General features: G+C 36.4%; 5 protein-coding genes across 6 annotated transcripts; 1 reads left to right on the top strand and 4 right to left on the bottom strand.

Moving 5' to 3' along the window:
• Positions 1–2,339: 2,339 nt before the first annotated feature.
• LOC113775991 lies at positions 2,340–3,129 on the bottom strand. Its single transcript, XM_027321059.1, has 2 exons — positions 2,785–3,129; positions 2,340–2,593 (listed from the first exon to the last, which is right to left on the bottom strand). The coding sequence occupies exons 1-2, from the start codon at positions 2,905–2,907 to the stop codon at positions 2,450–2,452; spliced, it is 267 nt and encodes an 88-aa protein (XP_027176860.1). The 5' UTR covers positions 2,908–3,129; the 3' UTR covers positions 2,340–2,449.
• Positions 3,130–3,836: 707 nt separating this feature from the next.
• On the bottom strand, positions 3,837–10,666 carry LOC113775456 (signal recognition particle 54 kDa protein, chloroplastic-like). Its single transcript, XM_027320345.1, has 15 exons — positions 10,422–10,666; positions 10,165–10,318; positions 9,673–9,740; positions 9,491–9,592; positions 8,805–8,957; positions 8,642–8,719; positions 7,856–7,981; positions 7,672–7,774; positions 6,709–6,809; positions 6,085–6,222; positions 5,851–5,994; positions 5,581–5,656; positions 4,996–5,081; positions 4,758–4,883; positions 3,837–4,270 (listed from the first exon to the last, which is right to left on the bottom strand). Exons 1-15 carry the CDS (start codon positions 10,602–10,604, stop codon positions 4,163–4,165), a joined length of 1,746 nt encoding a protein of 581 aa, XP_027176146.1. The 5' UTR covers positions 10,605–10,666; the 3' UTR covers positions 3,837–4,162.
• Positions 10,667–12,346: 1,680 nt separating this feature from the next.
• LOC113773057 (putative pentatricopeptide repeat-containing protein At3g11460, mitochondrial) lies at positions 12,347–14,726 on the top strand. Its single transcript, XM_027317579.1, has one exon. The coding sequence runs from the start codon at positions 12,347–12,349 to the stop codon at positions 14,270–14,272; it is 1,926 nt and encodes a 641-aa protein (XP_027173380.1). The 3' UTR covers positions 14,273–14,726.
• Positions 14,727–14,882: 156 nt separating this feature from the next.
• LOC113775014 (4'-phosphopantetheinyl transferase HetI) lies at positions 14,883–17,837 on the bottom strand. 2 transcript variants are annotated; one of them, XM_027319721.1, is made up of 8 exons: positions 17,608–17,837; positions 17,309–17,484; positions 17,104–17,171; positions 16,888–16,989; positions 16,619–16,774; positions 16,339–16,452; positions 15,403–15,532; positions 14,883–15,323 (listed from the first exon to the last, which is right to left on the bottom strand). In XM_027319721.1, the coding sequence occupies exons 1-8, from the start codon at positions 17,682–17,684 to the stop codon at positions 15,220–15,222; spliced, it is 927 nt and encodes a 308-aa protein (XP_027175522.1). In that variant the 5' UTR covers positions 17,685–17,837; the 3' UTR covers positions 14,883–15,219. The 2 variants fall into 2 exon arrangements, with proteins under 2 accessions (XP_027175522.1, XP_027175523.1); XM_027319722.1 differs by having other exon boundaries at positions 14,883–15,315.
• A 493-nt stretch (positions 17,838–18,330) lies between these two features.
• LOC113775010 (rho GTPase-activating protein 5-like) lies at positions 18,331–22,756 on the bottom strand. Its single transcript, XM_027319715.1, has 5 exons — positions 21,749–22,756; positions 20,593–20,713; positions 20,333–20,452; positions 19,552–19,782; positions 18,331–19,387 (listed from the first exon to the last, which is right to left on the bottom strand). Exons 1-5 carry the CDS (start codon positions 22,288–22,290, stop codon positions 18,776–18,778), a joined length of 1,626 nt encoding a protein of 541 aa, XP_027175516.1. The 5' UTR covers positions 22,291–22,756; the 3' UTR covers positions 18,331–18,775.
• Between the last annotated feature and the right edge of the window lie 3,865 nt (positions 22,757–26,621).

The raw sequence follows: 26,621 nt of genomic DNA, 5'->3' as shown, positions 1-26,621 counted from the left end.
AATAATATTGTTATATTTATATATTATGGTACAGAATAATAATTATATATATATAAAAATTTTAAAGAAGTGATGCCTTAATTTTTGGAAAAAAAAAATCTATAATGATTTTACATGATAAAAGAATTGTTAACCGCATTTAAGAGGAGAGGGTTAGGTTTGGGTGGTAAGGTGAGAAGGAGTTTTCTTAAAAAATCAATTTATCAAATATCCGATAAAACATATATGTTATACTCATATATCAATATTATAATATAAAAAAATAATTATAACAATTTTAATCTTCTTCCATTTTAGAAAAAAAATCTTTCTCCTATTTGTGGGGCCCTATTTAATTGTTGAATGATTTAGATTAGCATTTTTCATAAACTTTAACGTATATTTAAAAAAAAATCTTCTTAATATGTTTTTTAGAATCTCAATTATTAAAAATCACCATCATTTCTCTCTTTCCCCTTATCCATACCTAGTATCATATGTCTTCTACAACTTTCATATCTTCTATCATGGGTACCACTCTCTATATTTTATTTTTTTGGCATCTCGATCATATTCCTGCAATCCCCCTTATTATTCTCTCCCTTCTCTGCCCATCTTGTAATCCATATTTCTTTTTCAACCTTTCCCTGCACTTTTTCAACTTCCACCAATTTTCTTCTGTCCTTCTCTCCCCTGCACCCTCCCCCCCTATACCTAACTCTATTCAATATTCCTGATACCTAATATATTTAACTTTACTATCATAATGAAAAGTATAAATTGAAAATTGATTACAAATGGTTGCAATTATTAGTATCTAATAATGGAATGAAAATATCTATAATATCCTCAAGTACTACAATCAATATATATATATTTAACATAGCAAATACATATTTACATATGAAGACAGCAATAAGAATACATAAATAATTAATGATATCAAAAGTTATCCTTAGTGTTTGGGTTTTGCACTCTTATTCAAATCTAATGTCAAATTTGGGCCAGATATATACAAATTAAGTAGTATTTTAGGGTTGAATGTTCTATATCTTTATCTTAAACTATAATGTTACTTTTTTAAAAATTTTTGGTAAAATTGGTGTTGTTATTATCATTATTTTTTTTTATCAAAAATGAATATTTCAAAAAAAAATTCCACGTTAAAAGGCTAGTAGTACTTTGTTTTTTATTTAGTGATTTCATAATTTGGATTTCACGAATGGTACCATTCTTGATTTTTTAAATCCATGACATTATTTCATGAATATTTTTTATTTAATTTTACCCTTTTACTTAGGATTACTAAGTTAAAAGATAAAATATTGTCATTTACTTTTTTACTTTTACTAAGTTTGGCAATGCTTTCTTTTTATTTACCCTCCCACTAATAAACTTCAAACCAAATTCCTATATAAGTGGGGTCACTACTTTTTTAAATTAGAAAGGCATGGAAGCCACTTCTTACTTAAGAAAATATTATTTGCACTCCATTTTTTATTATTTACAATTCCACTATTTGTTTTATCATATAGTATAATTAATGAAAATTATATAACCAAAATGATTATTGAAGTGTGAATAACAAAAATGGAGTGTAAATAATCTTACTTATTTAAATTAATAAGAAAGCATGAAAAGATGTTATATTTGTTATCTTTTCTTATGGTCTTATAGAAGTTTTAATTGTTGTAGAATCATAAATACCGCAAGACAATCGGAAACGTGATGGGTTGAAGTTCAAATAGGATACCATGCACATTAACCAACAATTTGAAATGAAATGATTTTAAAAGGTAACCAATAATTTCAAATGTGAAGAGTAGATGTGGAAGTTGAGAGGAATATATTTTATAAATTAAATTAAATGTGAAATGCTAGAAAAATGGAATTGGTAGTGGAAAGATGCGTGGAGGCTTGTTGCTAAAAATCCCTTCTCAAATTTATATAGATATAGATATAGATATGCATAATACATAATCTGAATTTGAATTTAAAATTCAAATTCTGCGTATATATCGTATATCCAATCGTGATAGTGTATACACCGTAAGATTTACTATATAATTAATGTTAAAAGTAAATAGGATGCTACACTTTGCTTGCATAGGTTTCGCGAGTTGTAAAACTACTACTATTAATTACAGTAATAAATAGGAAATCTTTTCAGATAAGAGAAAAGTCTGAACATGAGACATTAAACATGGATTGTTATTTCTTCGAGTCAAATGTTATAAGCAACTCTTGGGTAATCAGGCGTTGTCATCTCAACCCCAAAGAACTGTTAGAAAGGAAACAATAATGGTTCCACCAAAGAACACCAGAAACAAAACAAAATTTGCTTAATCTTACAAAGAGAATAGCAAAGAAGAAAAAAGGGTATTTTCAAAATAAAACAAAAATTGACAACAATAGCCAAAGAAGAATAAGAACAAAAATTTTGTCCAAGATATTCATGGAACATTTAGTATCATTTCTCTTTTAACTTTTTGACTATGGCGAACACAGCTCCAGCCAGAGCTACAACAATTCCTGAAACAAGGATAGCTGATTTAATTGTATCCAATGCATCTTTCTTCTCATTTTCCTTTTTCTCTGCTGCTTCAATTTGTTCCTGACAACATTGCAGCATTGTAAGTAAGTTAAACAGCAACAATCAAATGCAAAGCAATCAACTAATATTGAGAGCAGCTTGTGTACATGATTCCACAAAAACTACTTTGGACTCGCTCAAACCATCATATCTGCATTCTAAAGTCAGGAAACTGACATCTGCACTGCAGGCTTGGATTTCGGAAACATTACCTTAATCTGCAAAGAGGTAGCAACTTCTGAGGAGACGGGATCGACCTCGAAGTTCTTGTTTTCTCCTGGGTTTAACTCCTTTTCAGCGTCAGCAGCCGGAAATGCGTCTCCAGGGCTTGCCATTTTCTGTCAGGATTACAGTATATTTGTTGATTCGGGAAACAAATAATATACTACTATTTGCTTCCAGTCTTTCTCTATATTTCCTCCTCTTGTAGCTTGTCTTGACTCTTGATCGTTAATGGGAAGGAGAATGGGGAAGGAAGAGAGCTAGGCTGATAGCATTTGGATTTCCAGAATTGGAAGCAAAGATAAATTGGCCAAACACTTGTCAGTAGTCCTACAAATGCTATCGTGAAAAAGGATCTCAACTACCGCTTCACCAAACCCAATAATAAAAAATAAAAAATAAAAATAAAAAAACTGCCACTTCACCGTTCTTGCTTTCAACTGCCCCGACAAAACAGGTGCTGCTTATCAACCTTGGACCTCCAATTTCCCAAATCACCCTCGATCACTACTCCTGCTCTGCTGTGCCGATTCTTTTTCTTCCTTTTTTTTTTTTTTGGCCCTCCACTTTTTTTAACGCAAAATGGGATTTCATAAAAATGCTATGGTCAGCCATGTATATATATATATATATATATATATATATATATACGTTGGTTGTCTTGATGTTTTTGCTTTCTTATATTTCCATGATTCGTCTGACAATATTTAAATCCATGGACTTTTCTTTGCTACATAGATATTGTTCCTTAGACCCAAGAAGACAGGAGCAAGAAAAGCGTGAGGAAGTTAAGTAGTAATGGTTACTTTAAATTCTGTTTGGATTGAAAGAAAGCTACACACTGAAGTATCATGATAATCATTAACTATCGATTTTTCCCTTAATTTTATTTTATCAAATAAGCATCCACAAGAAAGTAATTTTGTTCCTCTACCTCAGTTTCCTTAGTTAGCTCTTTAATCTATTTATATATATAGCCGGTATCATATAGGGATAAGTGAAATTTATTGGGAGACACATGAAGAATATTTGTACATCAAAGTCATGAAACACAAATCTAGGCTTTCCGTTCGTGCAAGTATATCAAACAAAATTACTGCGTCTCCGAAAGGCCACAGAGATAAGTCATGTCATAAGCACTTTCACCCGAAAAAACTAATCTCTGCTGCCCCCCCAGCCTTCCCCGTTCGACGACCCCCCTGCCTCCCAAAAAAATAAAAAGAGGCAGTAAGCTTTCTCTTTCAAAGGAAAATTTTCTAAACCTCTGCCTTCTGGTGTCAACTGGAGAACACAGATGGAATATGTTAACTGGTCCAACTGCCCAATGGCAGGCACCTTGCCACTGTAATTGGTTTGAAAAATTGGCTCTCACTTCTTGGCTCCAAAACCTCGAGGGCCTGGTCTTGATGATGCTGAGTCAGCAAACTGTCTCCTTGACTCTGATCTTCTCTTCCTCCTAGCAGTACCAGGAGGAGCCTGATGTAAGAAAGGCACAGAAACAGAGTTCCAAACGTGTTAGGTTCATTAACAAAAGAATGGAGTTGTCAATGAATCAGCAGCTACATTACATGTTAGCTTTGATGCATTCCGAGAATAAAACAGTGATGCAACTTTGGTGACAACTGTAGAGCATCGATCAACATAAATGTTTATTGGAAAAACACTTAATATTCAGATAGGATGTGACCAGATAGATGCTAGTATGATACAAAAGTTTTTTCTTGAACCACATTGGAGAATCTGAATAGAATATTGGGTTCTCGCAACAAACAACGAAATGGGAGATACTCGGTTCCAGTTAGAGTAGGATCAAGCTAGACTATGAATAAAAAATCAAGTTCAGGATAAAGCAGGAGTAGAGTTTGAATGATGCATGAATTAACTTGTTTTGTCTATTCCAGCTCTTCTGAGAAGTTTGTACATGAAGAGATGGCACATGCAAATGAGACAGATACATATGCACCTTCTGTTCAGCTTTCATTGCCTCCTCAAGATTGCTCAATGCAGGAATAGATCCACCTTCCATTACGCCCATGAGATTCTTCATACGTACACGCATTTGGAAAAGTTGAGCAACAAGTTGACTCACCTAAAAGTTTTACCCAAAACTATATTAGGCAATGATGCTGCATACCTGCAGAGAAAAGATAATAAAAGTTTTGTTTTGGGCTGTCGATGAACCACCACAGGACTCCATATACCTGTTGCTCTGTTTTTCCGGAATCTTGTGCAACCCGTTTCCTCCTTGCAGGTGATTCTGCCAACAGTTCTGGTTTCTCCCTTTCCTCTGCAAGTTATCAGGTTAGCTTAGCTGACAAAAGGGAATATGTATAAAGCATCCTATGTTTATTCTAAAATTATGACTAATAACTAAAAAAGAAAGTAAAAACAGAACTCATTTTGATCATGCAAGAAAGAAAGAGTGTGTGCACTGAATCAGAACACATTCAAAAAGACATTCTGAAGCCGGGTTAGACAAAAGAAGAATCTGTCTTCCTAGTTCACATAGCAATAAACCTAAAACTTTCTCTTAAGTACATACAATTGTAACCAAGGAACACATGAGCCCTCAAAGAAAAAGCCAATTTTTACCATGTAATGTATCAGAGTCACTATATATGAATAAATTGTTAATGTCCTACTTTGAACAAGTAAATAAGAAGTTGAAAATATGTGATAGAAAGGTGAAGACATGCTAATTGGTAGGAATCAGAGGAAAGACGAAAGAATCAAGTATAAGATTGCTTCACAAGATTGTAGAGATTCCCAACAAGACTTGATTAGACCTGGGGTCATTGCTTCAATCATTGCCTCCATTATCTTCAAATTCTTCTCTGCCTCTCGAATTTGTGCTGGTGTAACCTGTTTGTCCATCAATGAAATATCCATTCATCAGAAGCACTTAACCAAACTAAATTAAGTATCCAAAATTTCAACTTGTTGATCCACAACTCTGGAAACATGAGCTATCTAAATTTCTCTACACTTACGGAAAACAAAAAGAACATGATTATATTTTTAAACAAGCAAACTACAAGAAGAAGAAGAATTTATACCTTCCCCATGCCAGGTATCATTCCAATTACACGAGACATGGAACCCATCTGTGCAACTGCACGGGTTTGCTTCAGGAAGTCATTGAAATCAAATTTAGCACTCATGATCTTCTTCTGCAATTCTTCAGCATCTTCTTGGCGCATCTGTTGAGTGTTGGAAAAAAGGCATAAATGATCTTGCGATTCCACAGGATAAAAGGAGCAATTAAGTAGAAGCAAATTAGTTGCACTCACAACTTCTTGAGCCTTCTCGACAAATGATAGAACATCCCCCATTCCTAAGATACGTCCTGCCATACGGTCAGGATAGAAAGGCTCAAGATCCTCGATCCTCTCCCCTCTTCCAACAAGCTTGATTGGCTTTCCAGATACCTGTGATTTGTTTAAGTATTATATGCCACCAATTTCTTTTCATTATCAAGAATAATTAAAGTTTTAGGTGATTTATCCTTTTTTAATTTGTTGGGAAAAGGTGCACTGACTAATCTTTTGAAGACTTCATACGTCAAAAACCATTTGTTACTATATTACAAATTCATCCCATTCCAACTATAATGACCTAAAATATTAGGCCTCAAAGGGTTGATGGTAATCAAAAGCAGAATGTCATATCACAATTTTCATGCTGTAGAAGATGTTGAAGCAAAATGACATTCTATTACAATGTTTTTAATTCATCCTATAAAGAAAAACCACGAATGGCTGCACTATTTATTCGAAAAAGAAATCATGAAAATGCACTCTTAATATCTGGGCAAAGTAGTTTGAGGAAATTCCAACTTTACTTCTTTAAAATGAGGAATGGGAAAGCCAGGGGAAACATCATAAACATAAGGTCACTCCTATAAAAGGCAGTACCTCTTTCACACTCAAAGCTGCTCCGCCTCTGGAATCTCCATCCAGTTTAGTTAAAATGGCACCAGTGATTCCAATTTCAAGATTGAAAGTTGTGACCAAAGCTATAGTTATTGCAAAAAACTACAGTGAGAAATAACTCTCAAAATATCCAAAAGGAATCTCATTTTCCACATTAAATTTGTAAATTATACTTATACATCTATAATTCCAAATAGACATGAATGCACACTAACTAGCAGATAATTGCATTAGTTACTAAGTTTCAATAATCCATGGTTCCAAACATCTTTTTGCTAAACGAAAAAAATATCAGATTGTTTTTTTTTCAAGAAAAAAAATATTTGAGATGATATAACTAAGAGATTCACTCTGTTGAAGCCATACTTTTTTAAAAAGATTCTTGCACTCATAAAAAAAAGGAAAAAGAAAAAAAAGGCACATGTTTTTCTCATAGCAAGACAAAATGCATATTACATTTCTTGAACTGACAAGATGCGTGAATATTATGCAAATGTACCAAACTCGGATATACAGGTCATGGTTCTGCATTGCTGAACATGAACCATGAGAAAGGGCATCTTGTACAAAGCCACATAGTTGAGATGACCAGAGGACAATCAAGTAAATGACTAGAACAGCAACCTGATGTGGTACAGCAGATTGCTAAGCGTATTGGAAAGGGAAAAACAATTCTTTTGCTCTTAGTGATGCTAAAGGGATCAGCGTTATCAATGCGAAAGCTTTATCTTTTATTGTCTACATTTATCATTAGCCATTCTTAGGACAGGCATTCTTGTAATCAACCACAAGAAGCAACTTAGCTCCGATAACAAGCAATGTACATTTCACATTGAAATCAAAGAGGTGAAAGGTTACTTTAATCTACCTAGTAAGAAAATGACAATGAATACCCTCAAAGTTATTACAGATGTTAAGAATTTTAACAGATACAAGTACAAATACCTGCAGCTTCTTGGCCAGTCATTGCATCTACAACAAGTAAGACTTCTGTAGGATTTAATACCCGTTTCACTTCTTTCAATTCATCCATCATCACTTTATCTATCTGATGAAAGAGAAATCTTAAGACATCCTAATTCATAGACAGTAAAATAATCTTCAAATTCTTTGTAGCGTAGATTGTTACCTGAAACCTTCCAGCTGTATCCATAATAACCACATTGACATTCTTCTTTCTGGCCTCTTCTAAACCTTTTCGTGCTATCTCAGCAGGTTTGATCTCAGTTCCTGCTGAATAAACAGGCATGCCAACCTATTCCAAATTTTAAAGAGTTTGCAAATGAGGTGAAATCAGTCGGAAGCATAAAATATTGTGTTGCAGACGGGGGAAAAATGACATTGGGAAATGCATTTCACCCATTTACCAACAACATGCAAGGGATCACTGTGAAACATGAAAGAACCTTGATGAATGACATATCTTTCTAGGCCCTCTTATGTATGAAATTAAAGATCAAATTCTAGTTTATACTAATAAAGAAAGACTGGGCATAACTCTTTGAATTGTAAATTTTCTAACTCTATTAACAGTTACATTACTAGCAAACTCCAAATTGAAACCTGAGCTAATAGTCAAGTTAAATCAATAATTGTATCCAAATAATGCTCCTCATAATATGTTGCTTTTTTACTCATTGACAGCAAGTAACAGATATGGTTTGGCCCTGGTTTTGCTCTTATGGTGCTACAAACATATCAACCCATAGGAAGTATTTTATGTAAACATATCAAGGAGTGGAGAATTTCTAGGCACTGTGTAATAAGGAACTTAACAACTGGGAGACTTACAATTAGGAAACAGAGTAAGTAGCAAGGTTTTTGAAGTGCAACTTAATATTATTTTTGGGATAAAAATTTAAAAAGAAGGGAAACCTAAGTAAGATTTGTCATGACTAGGTAAAAAATTTGATACCTGTTCACCTAAAATGACAAGTTGGTCTATTGCAGCAGGCCTGTACACATCTCCAGCGATAAGCATGCAACTCTTTCCCTGCACTTTATGAAACCATAGCTTCATCAAGTCCATGTAAATCTACCTAATGCAGAGACGAGAGAGAGAGAGACAGAGAGAGTACCTGCTTTTTGAGATATAAAGCTAACTTTGCACTAACAGTTGTCTTTCCAACACCTTGTAGACCAGCCAATAAAATTACAGTTGGCCCAGTTTTTGCAAACACTAGCTCAGAAACCTCTCCTCCCATAAGTTTTACTAGCTCATCATTCACAATCTGCATTGACAAGTAATTACTTACACATGGATGTACAGCCAAAAAGGGAAAAAAATAACCAAAGAGAAGCACCATAGCAGACAAGTATTTTTATTCCAATCATCCACGCGTATTTGAATTTGGTCTACATCCTTGAGTTGGCATGACAACCAAATTATTTTAGGGGCAGAAGTGGCTATAGTCCCAATACAAGTAACAAATACTTGCAAGAAAACTGAAAATGGAAACACCCCAGTTAGGAATTTTGAAAGTCGAAAGGACAATAGAATGATAAAAGGACAGCACAGAAAGAATTCTGTGGAAGCAGATGATTGCCAAGAGAAATTCAGCAGTGATAAAGCAAACCCTCAAACTTAAATAAATAAAATACAGAATCAACCACTGCAAGTTATGATCTTCAACAAGAATTTTTTGAACTGCACTCTTATTTTGAAAAACTACATACCGAAAATATCCAACGTGAAGATATGCTTGACAAGTGAAAGTCATTTTTTAACTTGCATAGTAGGGTCCTTTCATCACCAAAGTTGTACCTTAACCAATTGTTGATCTGGCCTTACTCCACGGATTACACCAGTGCCAACAGCTTGATCACTGACGGCTTGAACAAACCTTCTCACAACAGGAAGGCTAACCTGCCAAAGTGAAAAAAAATATCATTTGGATTCACCAAACAACCCCCACGAGGAATATAGGTGAACAAGAAGTCACTTACATCTGCTTCTAAAAGAGCTCTCCTAATGTCTCTCATAGGTTCAGCAATGTTTTCCTTGGTCAAGACCTCTGACACAGAAAATAAGTGGAAAAAATATCAGCTTCTTGGCAGGAGCAAGTAGAAGAAGTTTCGGAAAGGCAAATGAAAGGCCCAATTTAAACTTTATGCAGCTTCAATACAGATGGCCATTTTTTATGACATTCTTCATTTTAGATGGCAAGGCATTATCCTAGATAACATGAATAAGTTCTCAATGACAAGAATAGTAAATCTGTTGGCTATTTTCTGTATTTTGTAGATCCAATTCACAATCATGTTCAGTTGGCCGCCAAAAATTATGACCATGGACTTTGACAGCAGAGGTAGAACATGGAATTACAAACACAAATTATTTGTTCACAGAAAACAAATTTCAATTTGGAAAGTAACAATCAAAAATTGGCATGAAAATACTATTACATTTACATGTTAAGGAGAGAAACAGAGAAGAACCTTCCCCTTTGAGCTTATTCCAAGCTGTTTCAAGTCCACTAGTCAGCTGCCCAAACATCTCAGCCCTAATAATAAGTCCACCGCCCGCCATTTTTCTTGTTCCAGTAACAGCAGCATTCATGGAACTGGAATGGATCACTCCCCATAATTCTCTCTACAGTTAAATGCCCAATGAAAGTTACATTAAATAAACAGATGTACTAAGATTACGATAGGGTTAGTTGAGTGATAGCAGTATCAATGTAAGCAGTCATTACAGTGAATGGATTTCTTGAAGCGAAGGAAAGAGAATGTGTAGAGCCGATAAACGAAGAGGAAGAGCAGGGTTGTGTGGATCTTCTGAGAAATTTGGAATTCGAAAGGTGGGTAGTCTTGGAGAGTGGAAGTGCGGTCGACAAATGGCGCGAAGCAACGGTCGACACAGATGCTGTAGCTTCCATGGTACTCTTCAGACGAGGAGAGCAAAAGAAGCGAAGAAAGAAAGAAGGAAAAAAAGTTCTTTCTTCTTCTGTTCTGATACGTTTATCCTTTAGGAATCACAAGCGAATAACGTAACGATACGTGTAATCTGTTCGTTTATCCAGACTGGCTATGTTTGGATAGCCCGCGGGCGCACCGTTGTAAGCTTTCGACCTTCCTGTACTGCTAGCTTTAGACGACTGTTCAAGGCAGCGTCCAGCACCAATACCCCCGCCCCCCCTCTCCTCTCCTCTCTTCTCAAAAAGAAAAAAAAAAAGGCACAAAAAATTACAGTTAATGTTTTTTTTTTTTGAAATGATAAGTGATTTTTATAAATTACCAAACTTGTATTGTTGTAAGCAAAGTCTCGCTAGAGCTATACAATTAGCGTACTTGGAAACATTGAAGAAGCAAAAATTCCTCCTCTTGAAAGGCATATTCTATTACAAATTCCTTACTAATTAGACAAAGAAACACATTTGAAACAACAATCTTAATTGATGAATATCTTCTAACAAAATTGCTAATCTCATATCATGAGTTTTCCTATACATAATGTAGCAGAGAGATTGCTTATTTTGGACTTGAATCTCAACCTTTTTCCAATTATACCAACCAAATGTAGGGTTTGGGGCCTCCCAAGTTTAGTTTGAATGCGCCAAAAAAAAAAAGAGTTAGTCGAACAAGTTGTGTGAATTTAATAACACTAGATATAAAATTGTACTATTTCAATATAACCGTGAATTTTACACAAACGTAGTTGCAAGTTATAAATTCAAAATTTACATCAAAATTATGTTAATTTATATCAGGTGTAATAAGAATTTCACAACTGTCGAGAACGTTTGGATTGCTTTTTTCTTAATCTTTAGAGAAAAATATTTCGTAATGATTTGATATATGTAAAATAAAAAATAATTTATAAATGTATTTATGAAAAATATGAATTATTTTTGGAGAAAATTGACAATCCAAACACGCTAGGATACCTTGAATTTCCAAATACATGAGCAGTAGTACAAGCAAACGCATAATTACGAGTCAGACGTTTCCTATATAAGAGTTATAATTTAAAATTGTATCTCTTTTTTTTTGTTTTTGTCAATTTAAAAATGTATCTCACTCGTACCATATTAGAGGAACCCACCTTCTGAAGTGTGATACAATAAAACCTCTTCAGATAACAAATGACAAGGCTCCAAATATACTAGTCCTTTTTTCGCAAGTACTCCTAATGGGTTCTGCTAATACCTGTTGATTTTTTTTTTTTTGCGGTCAAATGCTAATGCCTGTTGATTAAGTGAAGATAGATAGATGTATATGAAACTTGGAAAAAGAGAAACCTTTCAGATTACTAAGAAAGAAAGAAAAGAGAGAACTTAGGAACCCCAAGTTCAAGACAATCCTCATGCTAGTAATTAGTAATGAAAACCATGGCTAATGTTCGAGTCAAGAAAATTTGATTAAATCAAGTAGATTTTGCTAACTTTTACTTCGGTTTTCATCACAGGTAGTAGTACCTTTTTAATTAATACCAAGTAGATTTTACACATTATTTTTGAAAAATAAATGCCATATACAATATATTATTAGAGTCAATGGGGGCGAGGGGAAAATCCGGGTTTAAAGAAAAAATAAAATAAAATAAAATGAAGCCAACGGTGGAAATGCCGTTAGTGCTTACTCCGCGAGTCTGGGTGGATCGAGCTCATAACATGATTTAATGATCAGGCTACTGCGGCCTTTCCAAAATAAAAGCAGACTAGTCTTGCATCGGTGTGAAGCTCCCAAAACCACCACCACGCAGGCAACAACCATCCCAGTTCCATGGAACACTCGACTAAGAGAGCTTTCCAAACAAGGCCACTACCAACAAAGCCTCACTGTCTATCGCAAAATGCTCCGTTCCGGGGCCGCCCCAAATGCTTTCACCTTCCCCTTCACACTCAAGTCCTGCGCCGCACTCTCGATTCCCATCACCGGCACACAACTTCACTCTCACGTCACCAAGACCGGGTGCTTGTGTGAACCCTTTGTCCTAACCGCATTGATTTCTATGTACGCAAAATGCCTTCTAAGTGAAGACGCTTATAAGGTGTTCGACGAAAATCCACTGTGTAAGAAGCTGACTGTCTGTTACAATGCTTTGATTGCTGGGTACGTTCAGAATTCAAATCTTTTAAATGGGGTCTCGTTGTTTTGTGAGATGAGACGAATGGGTGTCTCAGTTAATGCAGTCACAATGGTAGGATTGGCCTCAGGGTGCACCAATCCGCTGCATATGAGCTTTGGAATGTCTCTACATTGTTTGAGTTTGAAGAGCGGTTTTGACAATGACTTGGCTGCTGAGAATTGTTTACTTTCAATGTACGTCAAATGTGAGTCAATACAACTTGCTAGAAAGCTGTTTGGTGACATTCCTGGGAAGGGTTTGATCACTTGGAATGCAATGATATCTGGATATGCACAAAATGGGCTTGGTACCCATGCTTTGGATCTTTATTATGAGATGGAATCATCAGGTATAAGCCCCAATGCTGTCACGTTTGTTGGGGTTTTATCATCTTGTGCTAACCTCGGCGCTCGGAGAATTGGTCAGGAAGTTGAGCAAAAGATATGGAACTTGGGACTTGGATTTAATCTTTTTTTGAAGAATGCACTGATTAACATGCATGCTAGATGTGGTAATTTAGTCAGAGCTCGTGCCATTTTTGATGAAATGCATGAGAAAAGTTTAGTATCTTGGACAGCTATTATTGGTGGTTATGGCATGCATGGGCAGGGAGATATTTCCGTGGAGCTTTTTGATGAGATGATTAGGACCGGCATTCAGCCGGATGGACCAGTGTTTGTGACTGTGTTGTCTGCCTGTAGTCATGCTGGATTGACCAACAAGGGCCTGGGTTATTTTGCTGCAATGCAGAGGGATTATGGTGTCAAGCCTAGTATAGAGCATTACTCTTGTGTTGTGGATCTTTTAGGTCGGGCAGGTCGACTCGAGGATGCTCGTAAACTTATTGACTCAATGCCTGTGGAACCCGATGGAGCTGTATGGGGTGCCCTTCTTGGCGCTTGCAAGATTCATAAGAATGTCGACTTAGCAGAATTAGCTTTCCATGAAGTTGTCAAACTTGAACCAACGAACATTGGTTATTATGTGCTACTGTCTAACATGTACACTGAGGCTGAGAATCTTTCTGGTGTCTTGAGAATCCGATTGATGATGAGAGAACGGAAACTTAAAAAAGATCCGGGCTGTAGCTATATTGAGTTCAAAGGGAAGATTCACCTCTTTGTGGCTGGGGATAGAAGTCATTCTCAGTCAGATGAAATACATTCAATGTTGAGCAAGTTACAAGATCTTATTAAGGAACTTGATGGGACAAAAAAATATAATGATGAGAAATCGGATAGGGAACTTTCAAGTGGTGTGGGAGTGCACAGTGAAAGGTTGGCAATTGCATTTGCATTACTGAATACTGAAATCGGGGTTGACATTCTTGTGATAAAAAACTTGAGGATGTGTGGTGACTGTCACTTGTTCATTAAGATGGTAAGCAAAATTGTGGACCGTCAGTTTGTGGTAAGGGATGCTACTCGTTTCCATCATTTTAGAGGTGGAGCTTGTTCCTGTAATGACTACTGGTAAGACCAGAAATCGGAGTAAGATGGCTTATCAGAGGAGGACATGATTTCATCACACCTAAAGGAAAAAGAGAATTTTGCCTTGAGGTCAAAGAGATTGAGCCTTAAGGTCAAAAAGAATGAGCCCTCGGATTGGCCTTGACTACTTTGAAGCACAATGTGGCTGCAGAAGTTATTTTCTGAAGAACTACGTTGATGAATTAGTTTAAGGAACAAGTTATTTTGTGACTGCGATTTTACGTGTTTTTGGAGCATCCACCAATGGCTGATGTGGCAGTTGTTGAAGGTTTATCAGGAGATTTGGATAAATGCACAATCGAATATGATGCTTCTGCATAGGGTGATTGATTGCAAAAAGTTTTATTGGTATGCCATGTTGTATCTGTGATTCATTAAAGGTACATCAGGTTTCAATGGTTGTACATTGCATAGTGCAGGATTTTATGTCAACCACAACAGAAGAACCACCTTTCTGGAGTTGAGAACAGGTTAACCACAGAATGGATACAAATAAGCTTGTTAGGTTTACGGTGTTGTTTTGCAACTTAAACTGATGTGGAAAATGAGGTTCTTTTACAGGGAAATTCCAAATAAAGATGTTTACACCATCATGGTGAAGGCAAAAGAACTCAGAATTTTTGAACCATAATAGATTCCATGAACAATACAATCACAATAGACACAGAAAGAAGCTAAAGAATTGCTAACCTTAATTGCCTACAAGTCAAGATTATCTCCGTGGTTAGGAAAGAATATAGATTTATGGCTTTATGCATCACTGTTCCCATCTTTTGATGAAACTGGAAGTCCCTGGTAAAGGCGGGACTGGACTAAGTGTTGATCCTTTCTATCCAAAAATTAAATTGCTGTCACACAATGTGGTGCATAACATCCACTCTGTCAAGTTACCACCAAAATGATATCTCGCATCATCAAAATGAGAATCTCAACTTAGCCACTAATAATCACAACTGCTGCTGTTCCTGAAACGCATTCATCGTGAACGAAGGGAATTGTCTTCCATACTGTCAGTTTCGTAGGAGTAATCTGTATGCCTAAAAGGTGAATTACACTTAAATGGATCAATTCACTTTGTGTTTATAACGAATCAAAACTGTAGGAAGACATTCACACCTTGAATGGAAGAATCCTTTTTGGTACAAATGGCAGCATAATGAGAACCAGCCAAATCCATGAGTACAAACTTCCAATCACTTGTAAGGTCCATGGAGTCATCAAAAGAATCCACCACTATTTCAGAAGCCTAGAAGCAAAATGTAATTAGTGAATGAAGCAATACATCTGACAATGAGGGACATATACAGTAATTAGCTCAACATAATTTGTAACAAATAAGTCCTAAATCCTAGCTACAACCAGACGCATAGGAAAGTAGTTTTTAGTTGAGGTATCAAGGAATGGAGAACCTGAGGTACTCACAATTAAGTTGCAGACGTGTATGATAAAAGATAAAAATCAGGGAATCTACATCTAGTTGAGCATCTTCAGCTTTTCACCAGCCTCCCCTCAAAATTCATCCTTCCTGTTATTTTTTTTTTTCAGAAAAATGGAGCACAAACTGTCTATTTTTTGTTTCTTTAGATTCAGAAGTAAACTTGAACCTCAATATTTCCTTCTTACCAAGTCAAATTGGTCGATTAGCTTAAGTACCATGCAAAATATTTATAGTGGTTCCAATCAACAGAAGGGAAGCGGTTTAATGACTGGTTGATGGAGTTGTGCATGCCATTGGCATCAGATGAGGGAGTTCCACAATTTTTTTTTATTTAATATCAATAATGTCGTCATGCATGTGCTTATATTTCAGCTCAGCTTCTGTGGAAATTAGAAAGAGAGAAAAGTAATGATTTAACACATGCTACTAAAAATGTGTGTTCCAGCCATAGTTTGATCTCTGTTCTCAAAGGCAAGACTTATTATCAGGCTATGGTTACACAGACGGCAACTGGTTGGATAACTTTAATTGCAAAATGTCACTATGTGAAAAAGCAGTCTAAGGCTCTGGCTGTCCATAAAAAAGTCCAAACGATTTCAATATTTCTGGCATACCTCAAAATTGGAATTTCCTGCAAAGCTTCCTTTAGTAGCAGACCTAATTCGAATTGTGAAAGTCTTGAATGGAGCATCTGAAAAGCCTCGTCCCAATGCTTTGACATATGCTTCCTGGAAAATATTTGACCTTCAGAAATAAGTAGGCACAAGCTTATTTGAGTTTATTTAGGCAACTGGGAAAAAAAGTACTTATGTGCCCCATAAATCTCCAACTTCAATCAAGTAGCAGCAGGTGGGATATGAATCATTCAGGTTCAACAGTTCATAACTATCTGACCTTGAGAGTCCACAATTTTATAAACTCCTGCAGCTGAAGTTGGGGATCTGAAATAGCAGACAACACTTGAACTTCATGTTTTGAAAAATATCGTTGAGCAAAGGACATGACATTATGCTTCAGTCTTCGATTCTTCTTTTCCACATCAATACCAATCTGAAGTGGCAAGTGAATTCAAATGAACTTAAACAAAAAACAACAGCACAAGGATGCAAAATTTTAAAACCTCAGACAAGCACAATCTATTAATTGAGACCGAGAATCCTAACAGGAGAGTCGACTGTGACTCCGCAGGCTATCAAAGACGAAGTGTGTGAGATGTTGAAATGCAGTGGCAGTGGACGCCATTGTTCGCAGTGTTGCCAATCCACCTAACAACATAACATTTTCCAGAAAAGCTTTTAATGGCAATTCGACTTTAACAACAACACATACACTGAAACTAGCACCGTGTACACTCACACAGAGAAGGAATCATAACAAACCTCTGGTTTCCCATGTACGTTCTTAATAAACTTCAACGATCGTGGACTAACATGAGAATTTATCTGATCTAGTACAAAAACCAAATCATTCAAGCTATAACATAAAATCTTTGCCACCTAAATATAAAACTAACAGATGAAAAAGGATGAAAAGAAAGAATGTCCAGCTAAACAACAGAAAAAAAGAATGATCAAAGCTACGTACATCTGGCAATGGTAGTCCGAACCAAAGCACGAGCCAGCAGAGCTCTTTTTCTGAGCTCCTCGTCGCGCATTTCGAAAACTATTTCTTTCTCGCATGGGGATAGAATTTCGGCGTACTGATTTAATAATGATTGGGATTGCACTTCACTGGGTATTATATACCATAGATGAGCCTCCCTGAACAACAATCATTTTAACAGGAGATCAAAAAATTTTCAAGATTCTATCAAATCTCGTACGAGATTAATTTTGAAACAACATCGAAAAAAAATTGATAAAAAGAGAGTTGCTGGATCGTGCATTGGAGATGAGAGTTGAATTCGGGGCAAATTCGCAGAAGAATTGAACAATTGTTTGCCCAAGCACTGAAGTTTCATTCTGGAGGTCGATTTACGACGTAGAGATGATGCGAGAAAGTATTTAAGTGAGAACTATTGAGCAATGCATGAACAGTTCCCAATTCGAAACCCTAATTAGATCACACAGTAAGCCGATGTAGCAGAAAAGGTTTTATGCTTGGACGTCGTCGTTTCCTAAGCAGTAATTCACCATAGGAACGCACTTGTCGTCGAGGAAACCAAGAACGATTGTTCCGGCCTTGAGATCTTCTCCCAGGAATGGGCCTCATGACATTGGGCCAATGAGAGCTGTTTCTGAGATCAACTTAGGACTGCTGTTTTGGGCTTTTTCTAGGTTGGCGGTAGAGATTTTCGATATTTCTGAGAGCAGTAGGCATGCATATGCCCTTGGGCCTCTTTTTATGGACCGGAAAAATACAATGAAGACATGTTACCACTACTATTGTCTAAAAGATTGCTTCGTTTACACGAAATTTGTCAGCACAAAAAGGAAACAAAAAGAAAAAATTGTTACTCAATAGAAGAAATCTACAAAATCTTTTATCGTTTGGTAAAAAAAAAAAAAGAGAAGAAATCTACAAATTACTCCATTATCTTTTGATAGCCAACAAGCCATGAATAACGTTTCCCCTGTTGAGAAACATCAAGTTGCCGGTCGCCAAAGTGATGATAGAATATTCCATTTTTATACATGAATTTTATCAGTAAATAGAATACAAGAGGTGAGGAAGGAGAAGATGCAAACTCAAAGTTGATCACTCACTATACTTACAATGGAAACAATAATGGAGAAAATAAGTTACATAACCAGCTAATTTTCTCAAAGCCTGAACCTAATGGGAGTACACAGATTCATTACATGAACTGGAAAAGTTCGATAGCGATAGGCATTGAGGCATAGAAGTTCCAGTATGTCAGCATGCGCTACTGAAGAGCAGCTGCATTTCCAGAGAGACAAAGTACAAGACTCTACCAAGAAACAAATACAACATTCCACGGAACCTAAGCAACAACCCCAAATCAAAGTGAAAATAAAGATGACTCTGTCCTTCGAGTCTAAAAGCACTTCCTTGCCTCTCGATCTCCCCATTGACACAAATAACTGAAGTTCACCGCCAGGCTTCGACCCGTTCTGTTTGTGAATTTATGCGGCTAATGATACTAACCTCCTTGTTCTTTTCTGCATTCCTAGTTGTTTGAATGACTGGCTGCTCCATGAGCTTTTTTGCTGTCCTCTTTAGGCCAGAATTACTTGACTGCCCAGTTTTTGTCCTCCTGCTTTTTGATTGATATCTTCCACTTGCAACTTTACTGTTATTTCCTTTGATTCCATCCTTTGATGCTGCAGCATTATTTAGAATTTCACCAGGGAAATACTTGACAACGTTTTCCTTTTCACCAGGAGGGTCATTCTCAGTAGAAATTACAAAAGCATCTGGTGCATTGGAGACATTCGACTCATCCTGATAAGAATGCTCCGTGGTATTTGAAAGTGGCTCTTTGGCTACTAACAGTTGGTCCTCTTGGGTCTCTTCAACTTCTTCCCAAATGATTGATTGTGATGCACCATGATGTCCATTTTCGTCAGAGGGCTCCAACTCAGGTGCATGAACATATTCTAGGATAGCGTCTTCTCTTTCCTTTAAGGTTTTGACTATTAGAGTCTTCAGAAAATTCATTACTTGCACAGCATACATCAATGCTGTCAAAGGATCTGCCATCTGTAACTAGTAGAATTAGTACTGAAAAGGAACTCGAGAAGATGATTTCTTTTAGTTTTTTCTATATCTCATATGTTCTTTTAATCATTTTTCCTTGATAGGTGAAAGCATGACGTAGATGTGATTTTAGCAAGTATCAGGACTAGCTAGAATTAGGTGCTCACCTGAGTCATATTTGGTGCAAAAACCATAGCAATATTGCGTGCATTCATTTTGTTTAGATGTTCCAGTTGAGCAACGTCCGCCATCAAATTTATGGCCCAGTCCAATAGAGCTGCTTCAGTAGATGGAAGAGCCCTCACAAGCTGTGAACATTCTTCTTCCGATTGTGCCTGCATGACCTGCTCTGGCGGGAGAGAATCCAACAACCCAGCCGGAAGTTCTCTGAACCAAGCCTACAGCATTGGCACTTCAGATTAAAACAGAATAGTTATCAGAAAAGCCAAAAAAAAATGCAGTATTGTCTCCAGCCAATTCCAGAAGGCACAAGAACCTCAAATTATTGCGAGATAATTTCAGCTAAAGCTGAAAGAGGGAGCTTTCAAAATCTATATAATTTAGTGTCCATAAAAGAAGCCCAACCCAATTGGTCAGGAAAAATAGAATACACTAGACAGAAACATTGTTCTAGCTCATCACTAATAGTTCGAAGAAGGTTAGTTACTTTTGGTCTATCAGTTGAAAGAAAAACTATATAATTATAGACAACGGTAAACCAGCCACTTGAAAGAAAAGAAAAAAAAGGATTCCAATACTTGTTTGTTCATCATGATGTGATGCACTAGTGGTCATACCGAATGCTATAAGAGATACTCTTTCATTACCATGGATACGGGTTATTTGGTAGAGTTGAGAGCCTTGGTTGCAATTCTGGTCTCTATCAAGCCTAAGGTGGTAAATTAGGTAAAGAAAAGGTATTTCTGCATTCATGTTGCAGAGCAGTACCTTGATTAGACCTGCTAAACAATGTATGTCAACATTCTCTGGCACTACTCCACTGTTCAATTGTTCCCTAACATACTCTTCTTGGCCATTCTCAGCGTTAATCCTGAAGATTCCTTCTGCCTGCAAAAAGTTGAATTTTGCTGTAATTGGAAAGACATGCGGTTTGATTTTTAACAAATCCACCAAGACCTCCCACTCCAAGCATGAGATAATAGAAAAACAGCAAAAAATGGCTTTGAAGTGTCTAATCAAATATGTACCTGCAGTCCACCATGGGCATAAAGCCGTCTTTGCATCATCAGAAGTATAGTAGGCACGCTATTCCCTCTAGAGTCAAAAGAAAGCTGCATAGACTCAGTTGAAACCCCGAAAACTCTCGTGCTGTGGAAGCATAATACTGAGAATCAGTACTACAATGTATACCTTGGTGCTACAAGAATCTCATCTGCTATTGACCCATTCTGATACAATATTTGAATAATCATCTAAAATTGTCACAGAGGTAATATATGGATAGCATGATAATGGTAAATCCTCACTGATCACAAGAAGGCTTTCCAGTCTTCAGGTACCACACACAAGGGATCATAAAGCTAAACCGTAACCAAAAGTCCTTCAAATGGGTGTTGCAGGGCACAATTGTGTAATAGTTTTATTTTTATCTTTTCCTGTGTTACCTATGTAATACTATCTTTCTTTGAACCTGTACTGGCTAATAAGTTATCCTGACGATAAAAGGACCAGGGAATGGACATCAGTTCATAAAGCAGCATCATGAAGGGGGCATATTAAGGCCACAATTTTCATGATAGATGATGATAATGAATTTATGAGGGCTGATACTATCGCCAAAATTTGAAATCTAGTGATCCTAAACAACTTCATTCTAACCCAACAGTCATCTTTGAAGGGACCCTGTTTGCTCCAGAAAATTAGCATGCTTAAATTACAGAAGTCAGAACTGTTAAGTGACAAGTTCATCATGAAAATCCAGATTCCCGAAACTTGCTTTTACTTAACTCTGAGAAGACAGAACAATAACTACATTAAACAATTACGATAAAATTTTCTTCCTGCACCCTTTTCCAACAAAGTATACAAACAACACTAAGGCAAATTGAGAGTGCTTCATCTTTCTATAGTTCAGAAGTCAACTTAGAAAAACTTTCCAAGTACGAAGTTCATGATCTCATCAACATGAGCAAAGTTTTTAAAGTCCCTAAATGATTCCAGCTGATTGAACTAAAACTTTTTTCATGTCATACGCTCAGAGTTCAAGGTTTTCTTTCCCTAATGATATGATCTCGGCAATCAGTTACAATGACTTTTTACAATCACTAACAGAGAATGAATTAATGCCCCAAAAAAAGTTTTTTTTGCTCCTGAAAAGGGGAAAATTACTGAAATGGAAAAGACCTGGCACTAGGAGGCCTCCTGGGAACCTCAGGTTCAAACTCAACCGGAAGACCAAGAAAACCATCGAAGCGATCAAAGGTAACATGAGCAACATGTCTCACATTTGTAGGCCAGCTAATCTCCATGGCAGAAGAGGAAGATAGCCGTTCTTCAACTCCACCACCCTCTTCGCTCCTACAAGCCACCAAAGATTTCCTAAACACGGTAACTAACACGGCCAATAGAGACAGCTGATCTCCTTCTTCTCTCTCCCTCTTTTTCCTCTCTTTTCTGAACTCAACGCTCCTACTACTCACACCACCAATACCAACTTCCTCCCTTTCTTCTTCTTCCTCTTCTCCTTCTTGTATTTCTTCTGTATCTCCCCTGTATACTGCTACAGGAGAAGAAATGATAGGACTGTTGTTAATAAGGGTGGTGTCATTTTTAAGATGCGTATGTTGGTCTAAGCCATCATTATCTGTAGGTGGTGATGATACAAATGTAATGGTGCTTGAAGATGAAGGCAAATGTTGTGGTGGGGATTGAAGTATTTCTGTCATTTTTCCGTGTGTTTGAATTAGAGATAAAAAGACCGGATTTTTATTGGGATTTTTGATGGAGGGAAAACAATGAATGAAAGGATTCGGTTGGGTGGTTTTATCTTTTCAATGGATTGTTTATGATAGTTTGGTAGAATCAGTAGATTACAAAGAGGAAGAGGAAAAGCCAAGGATGGGAGAAAGCTTGTGAGACTTTCTGTAGAGTTGGATTGAAGTAAAGGTTTTGGAAGGTGAGACTTAAGCATCATGATTTACTTCTCTTCCCCATGCTTTTGTGTGCATATATTGCAACTTTGTGCATGTACTAGTAGTTATTTTTCCTTTCTAAAGAAACAAACAATGAGGAGTTTCAGAGAGAAGTGGGCAGGAGCTGTGTCAATGAGACAGGAGAAAAGTTTCAGAGAGAAGTGGGCAGACTGTAGAGGAAGAAGAGTGCACAGTGCTTTCTTTTCCAGCTATATTTTGGGGGTTGGAATCCACACTATTCCCATCTTATAAGCAAACTAAACCAGCAAGGCTAATTAGGCTCCCTAGAAACTGGAAAGAATGGAGCTTCTCTGTACTTGATTTTGTTAACAATATAATTACATCATTTGATGAGCACTACTAGTTAATGGGAGGGTCCCAGTAAATAATCAAAATTCTGCAGGAATTTTGGTTGATGAGATTATGACGTTAGGTTGTGTACACATGGGATGTACGTATCTTAATCAAGGATCTTAAAGACACTCCTATTACTTCTGCATTTATATGTAGAATTTTTAAAAGAGTTCGTTTAATAATTTGGAATGGCTAGAAGTCTTCATTTAGCTTTGGTTGAGCTTTTCAAGAAGCCAGTTGTGACAGGTACAGATCCAAGGACGAGAGCATGGGAATGTTATAGGTTGGAAGACTACACTGCGTTTCATAAAATTGAAATATGAAATTTAAAATTTGAATTTATTAATTTATTATGTATTGAATGTAATATAATTAATTAACATTGAATACAATCTAGATATTGGATAATTCTAGACAGTTGAATATTAAATTTATATATTTTATAATATTAATTAATGGTGCTGTTAAAATATTATATTTTATTAGTAATATATATGATTTGATTTCAATGAGTATAAGATATTAAAAAACTAAAAAATGAACCACCACAAGCATTTAACAAAGAATAAACTTTAGCATAAATTTCAATAGTTTCCTTTGCTCCTCTGTTAACATGTGCACGTACAGTAAAAAAAAAATTTTGAAATAAAAATAATAAATCTTGCATTTTGTATTAACTGATAAACGAACATTTTAGTATCTAATTTTTGGAGTAAGATTCGCATAAAAAATTCATAACCAATTAATTAATTAATTAAAATGTTCTATAGTTTTATTATCAAACACATATATTATGTTAAGATATAAATTTATTAAATTTAAATACAGAGTTGAGTTATCAAACAGGATCTAAAATAAAAATCAGTTCTGGGCATAAATTCAAAGGCTAAAAACTTGACCCCAAAGTTAGTCCTAGGTTGCCCAAGTCCATTAATTCGGACCAAGATTTTCGTTAAAAGAATATTTCATTCCACAAGTGAGTTGACCAAATACTCAACAACATCTTCCAATTTTCCCTGTGTAAATTAAAGTAGCCTGCATGTGTTGGTCCATGTACATAAACATTCACATTGGAAGAAAGGCTAGTTTTGTTTTTAAGTGGTAAACCGGAGGGTCTTAATTCCATTGGTTGGGCATGTCAAATCATGAAAAAGCGTCGAACGCTCTATGAATTCCTGCGCCTTCATTCCGTAGTTTTGCAAGACAGTTTGCTGCTCATTAACTACCAACGACTGCGATGTAGTCTTAATTTGATTTCTCTGTATTCAACGTAAGTAACTTCTCCACCCACCTTCGGTAATAATACAACAGGGCACGAGACCAATACATACAAATCTACATTTTGAAACTTTTCTAGTTTATGCTATCGCACAAGCCACATACAAGTCAAGTTCTACCCCCTCGGAGTCGGATCCCACAGTGGAAATAATTATTATTTCCATGCAGCAAAGTGGAAAAGGCCCAGCCAGGTATGAAAAGGAAAATTCGATTGAAGAAACTGATTGATTTACACAGTTCAAAATTATTCTCTTCTGGATAAGATACAAAGTAGCCTAGCAGCCCGTTATAGCTTTCTTCTTTTTTGTTCTTGCCTATTGCCCTTCAGTTGTAGTAGTCTCTTAACTGGGAGGAGTAGACGAATATTTCGATGTGCAAGCGGATAAAATTAATGTAAACGGTCTGATTTTGCAGTACTACTTGCAAGTTTTTCAGTTCTATTTTTGTTCTTGTCTGGACTACAACTGTTATTACGAAAGGACCACTCAAACGGGGAACTTAATTGGAAACTGTTGAGCAATTTTAGCTAGTAGTGGTTGGTAAAAAGTAACTCCCGAAGACCCATCTCAACCATATATTCCAAAGCCACTGGTTAAGAAGGATCTAAATACATACAGGAGGGAGGTACCTTTATTAGTTTTTTGACAAAGTATAGTTTAGGCGGAAAAACGTCTAAATACAGGAGTTAATTTTTGTTATGATTGTATATATTCGTATGGCAAGTTAAATGTAATATAAAACTAAGCAGCACCTTTTAACAAAATCTAGTGCTTAATTTCCGGTGGAAAAAACAAAAGAAGGAAAGTCTGCTTATTGCTCATGCACAAGATTTCTATGGCACAATCAAGGGCATAATCATTTTTGGATGCCTTTTTAGGCTCGCAAACGCAAGGAAAGAGTGGTGTCTAATTATGTCTGGGAAGACTAAAAGGGCTCGTGGTAAAACATAATAGCCCCAATTTGCGGGTATGTGGGGTGGCCATGCTGCTGTTCTTTGCTCCCACACATGTACATATTCTCCATTTACAATAATCATAGGACACACGAGGATCACAGAGTACAGGACAGGCAGAAACTGTGTAATGAGTGGTTAAACAGTTCTGCATCTAATATACGGTTCTCGGTCCAAGACGACAAGAATGAACCCATGTTTGTATTGGTGTTTCGATTCTGGTTTTCTACCAAACACGTGCTCCCTTGCCATCTGCGAAAAATTCTTCAAAACATCTTGAATTCTACTACTAAATATGAACATGTTATTCTCTCTGGTTTTTTTTATTATTATAACTTCTTAAAATAATCGGCAGTAGGAAATGTAAAAGAGCGTTATGTTTACACAGCAACTGTGTCAACTGAATAACAATAATGAAAGTCATAAAATAAACATGTGACTTTAACTTTTAGGATTAATCTTTCCTACACTGATAATGACAGTATATACACTGTCAGCGTTAGATGAATGACAATTATGCAAAATTTGAATTTGAAATTCAACTTTTGCATGCACGTCATAAATCAAATGGTGATAATGTATACACTGTCAAGTGTATATAAGATTTACTGCTAACTTTAAGGCATTGCATTGTGAACACTACTAGGACATACAAATACTGAACTTGGAAAAAGGACAGCAAAACCTAAGAAAAAGAAAAAGAGATTCAAGCATGGATTATAGTCCCGGTAATTGGATGTCTGATATGCGTTAAAAATCCAACATAGGTAACAAAGAAACTTGCTTTGCTTGTTTTGGAATTATCCCCTTCTTTTCCTCGTGTATCTCCTCTAAAACTAAAACGAAACAAAAAGACGTAGTAGTAGTAGCAGTACCATATATTTCCATGTCCAATTGTCCATTCCTCGAGGGAGGGGTGGGGCAGGGAGTTGGTTGTGGCGTAGATTTGGGAGTAGGTTATGGCTTTGTATGAACTCATCAATAAACTTTCCTTGTGTCCATTAAGGCTATGACGAATAAACCACCAACAATAATCAGAAAGTAATAGCCTTTTAACCCCTTAATGTGCTGTGGCTACCTGGCACTGTATAGGACCACAAGGAACACAATTTATTGCCCACTGCTTGCCGGAAAAATGGACCAACCCTACATGCATCTAGACTATCAAAGCAAATTCTTTTGCCCATTTTTCCAAGCATTAAACCAAGAAAAAGTAAAAGGGCATTAGTTTGTTGTAGTAGTAAAGATTTGCATCGACAATGTGCTCTTTCTTTAGCAGTAGTATTAATGGGAGATTTTGGGATTTTCCTTGGACAGCTCAAAGCAACAGCGACAAAAGCAAAAGTGAAAAAAGGTCGCAGCCCAGATTTGTACGAAAGCCAGACCGGGGGAGGGAGAGCGTGCTGTTTGGAAACCCGTAGTGAAAAGCTTTCTAAGGCAGCTGCCCGTTGTATTGTGAGTCGTCACTCTTCCAATTCCATAGATGATAGAACAGAACCTC

This window comes from Coffea eugenioides, chromosome 6 (genome assembly GCF_003713205.1).
Source record: "Coffea eugenioides isolate CCC68of chromosome 6, Ceug_1.0, whole genome shotgun sequence".
NCBI classification, from domain to species: domain Eukaryota; kingdom Viridiplantae; phylum Streptophyta; class Magnoliopsida; order Gentianales; family Rubiaceae; genus Coffea; species Coffea eugenioides.
Note: the sequence above shows the minus strand (reverse complement) of the source record. Positions and strands in the feature narration are given on the sequence as shown.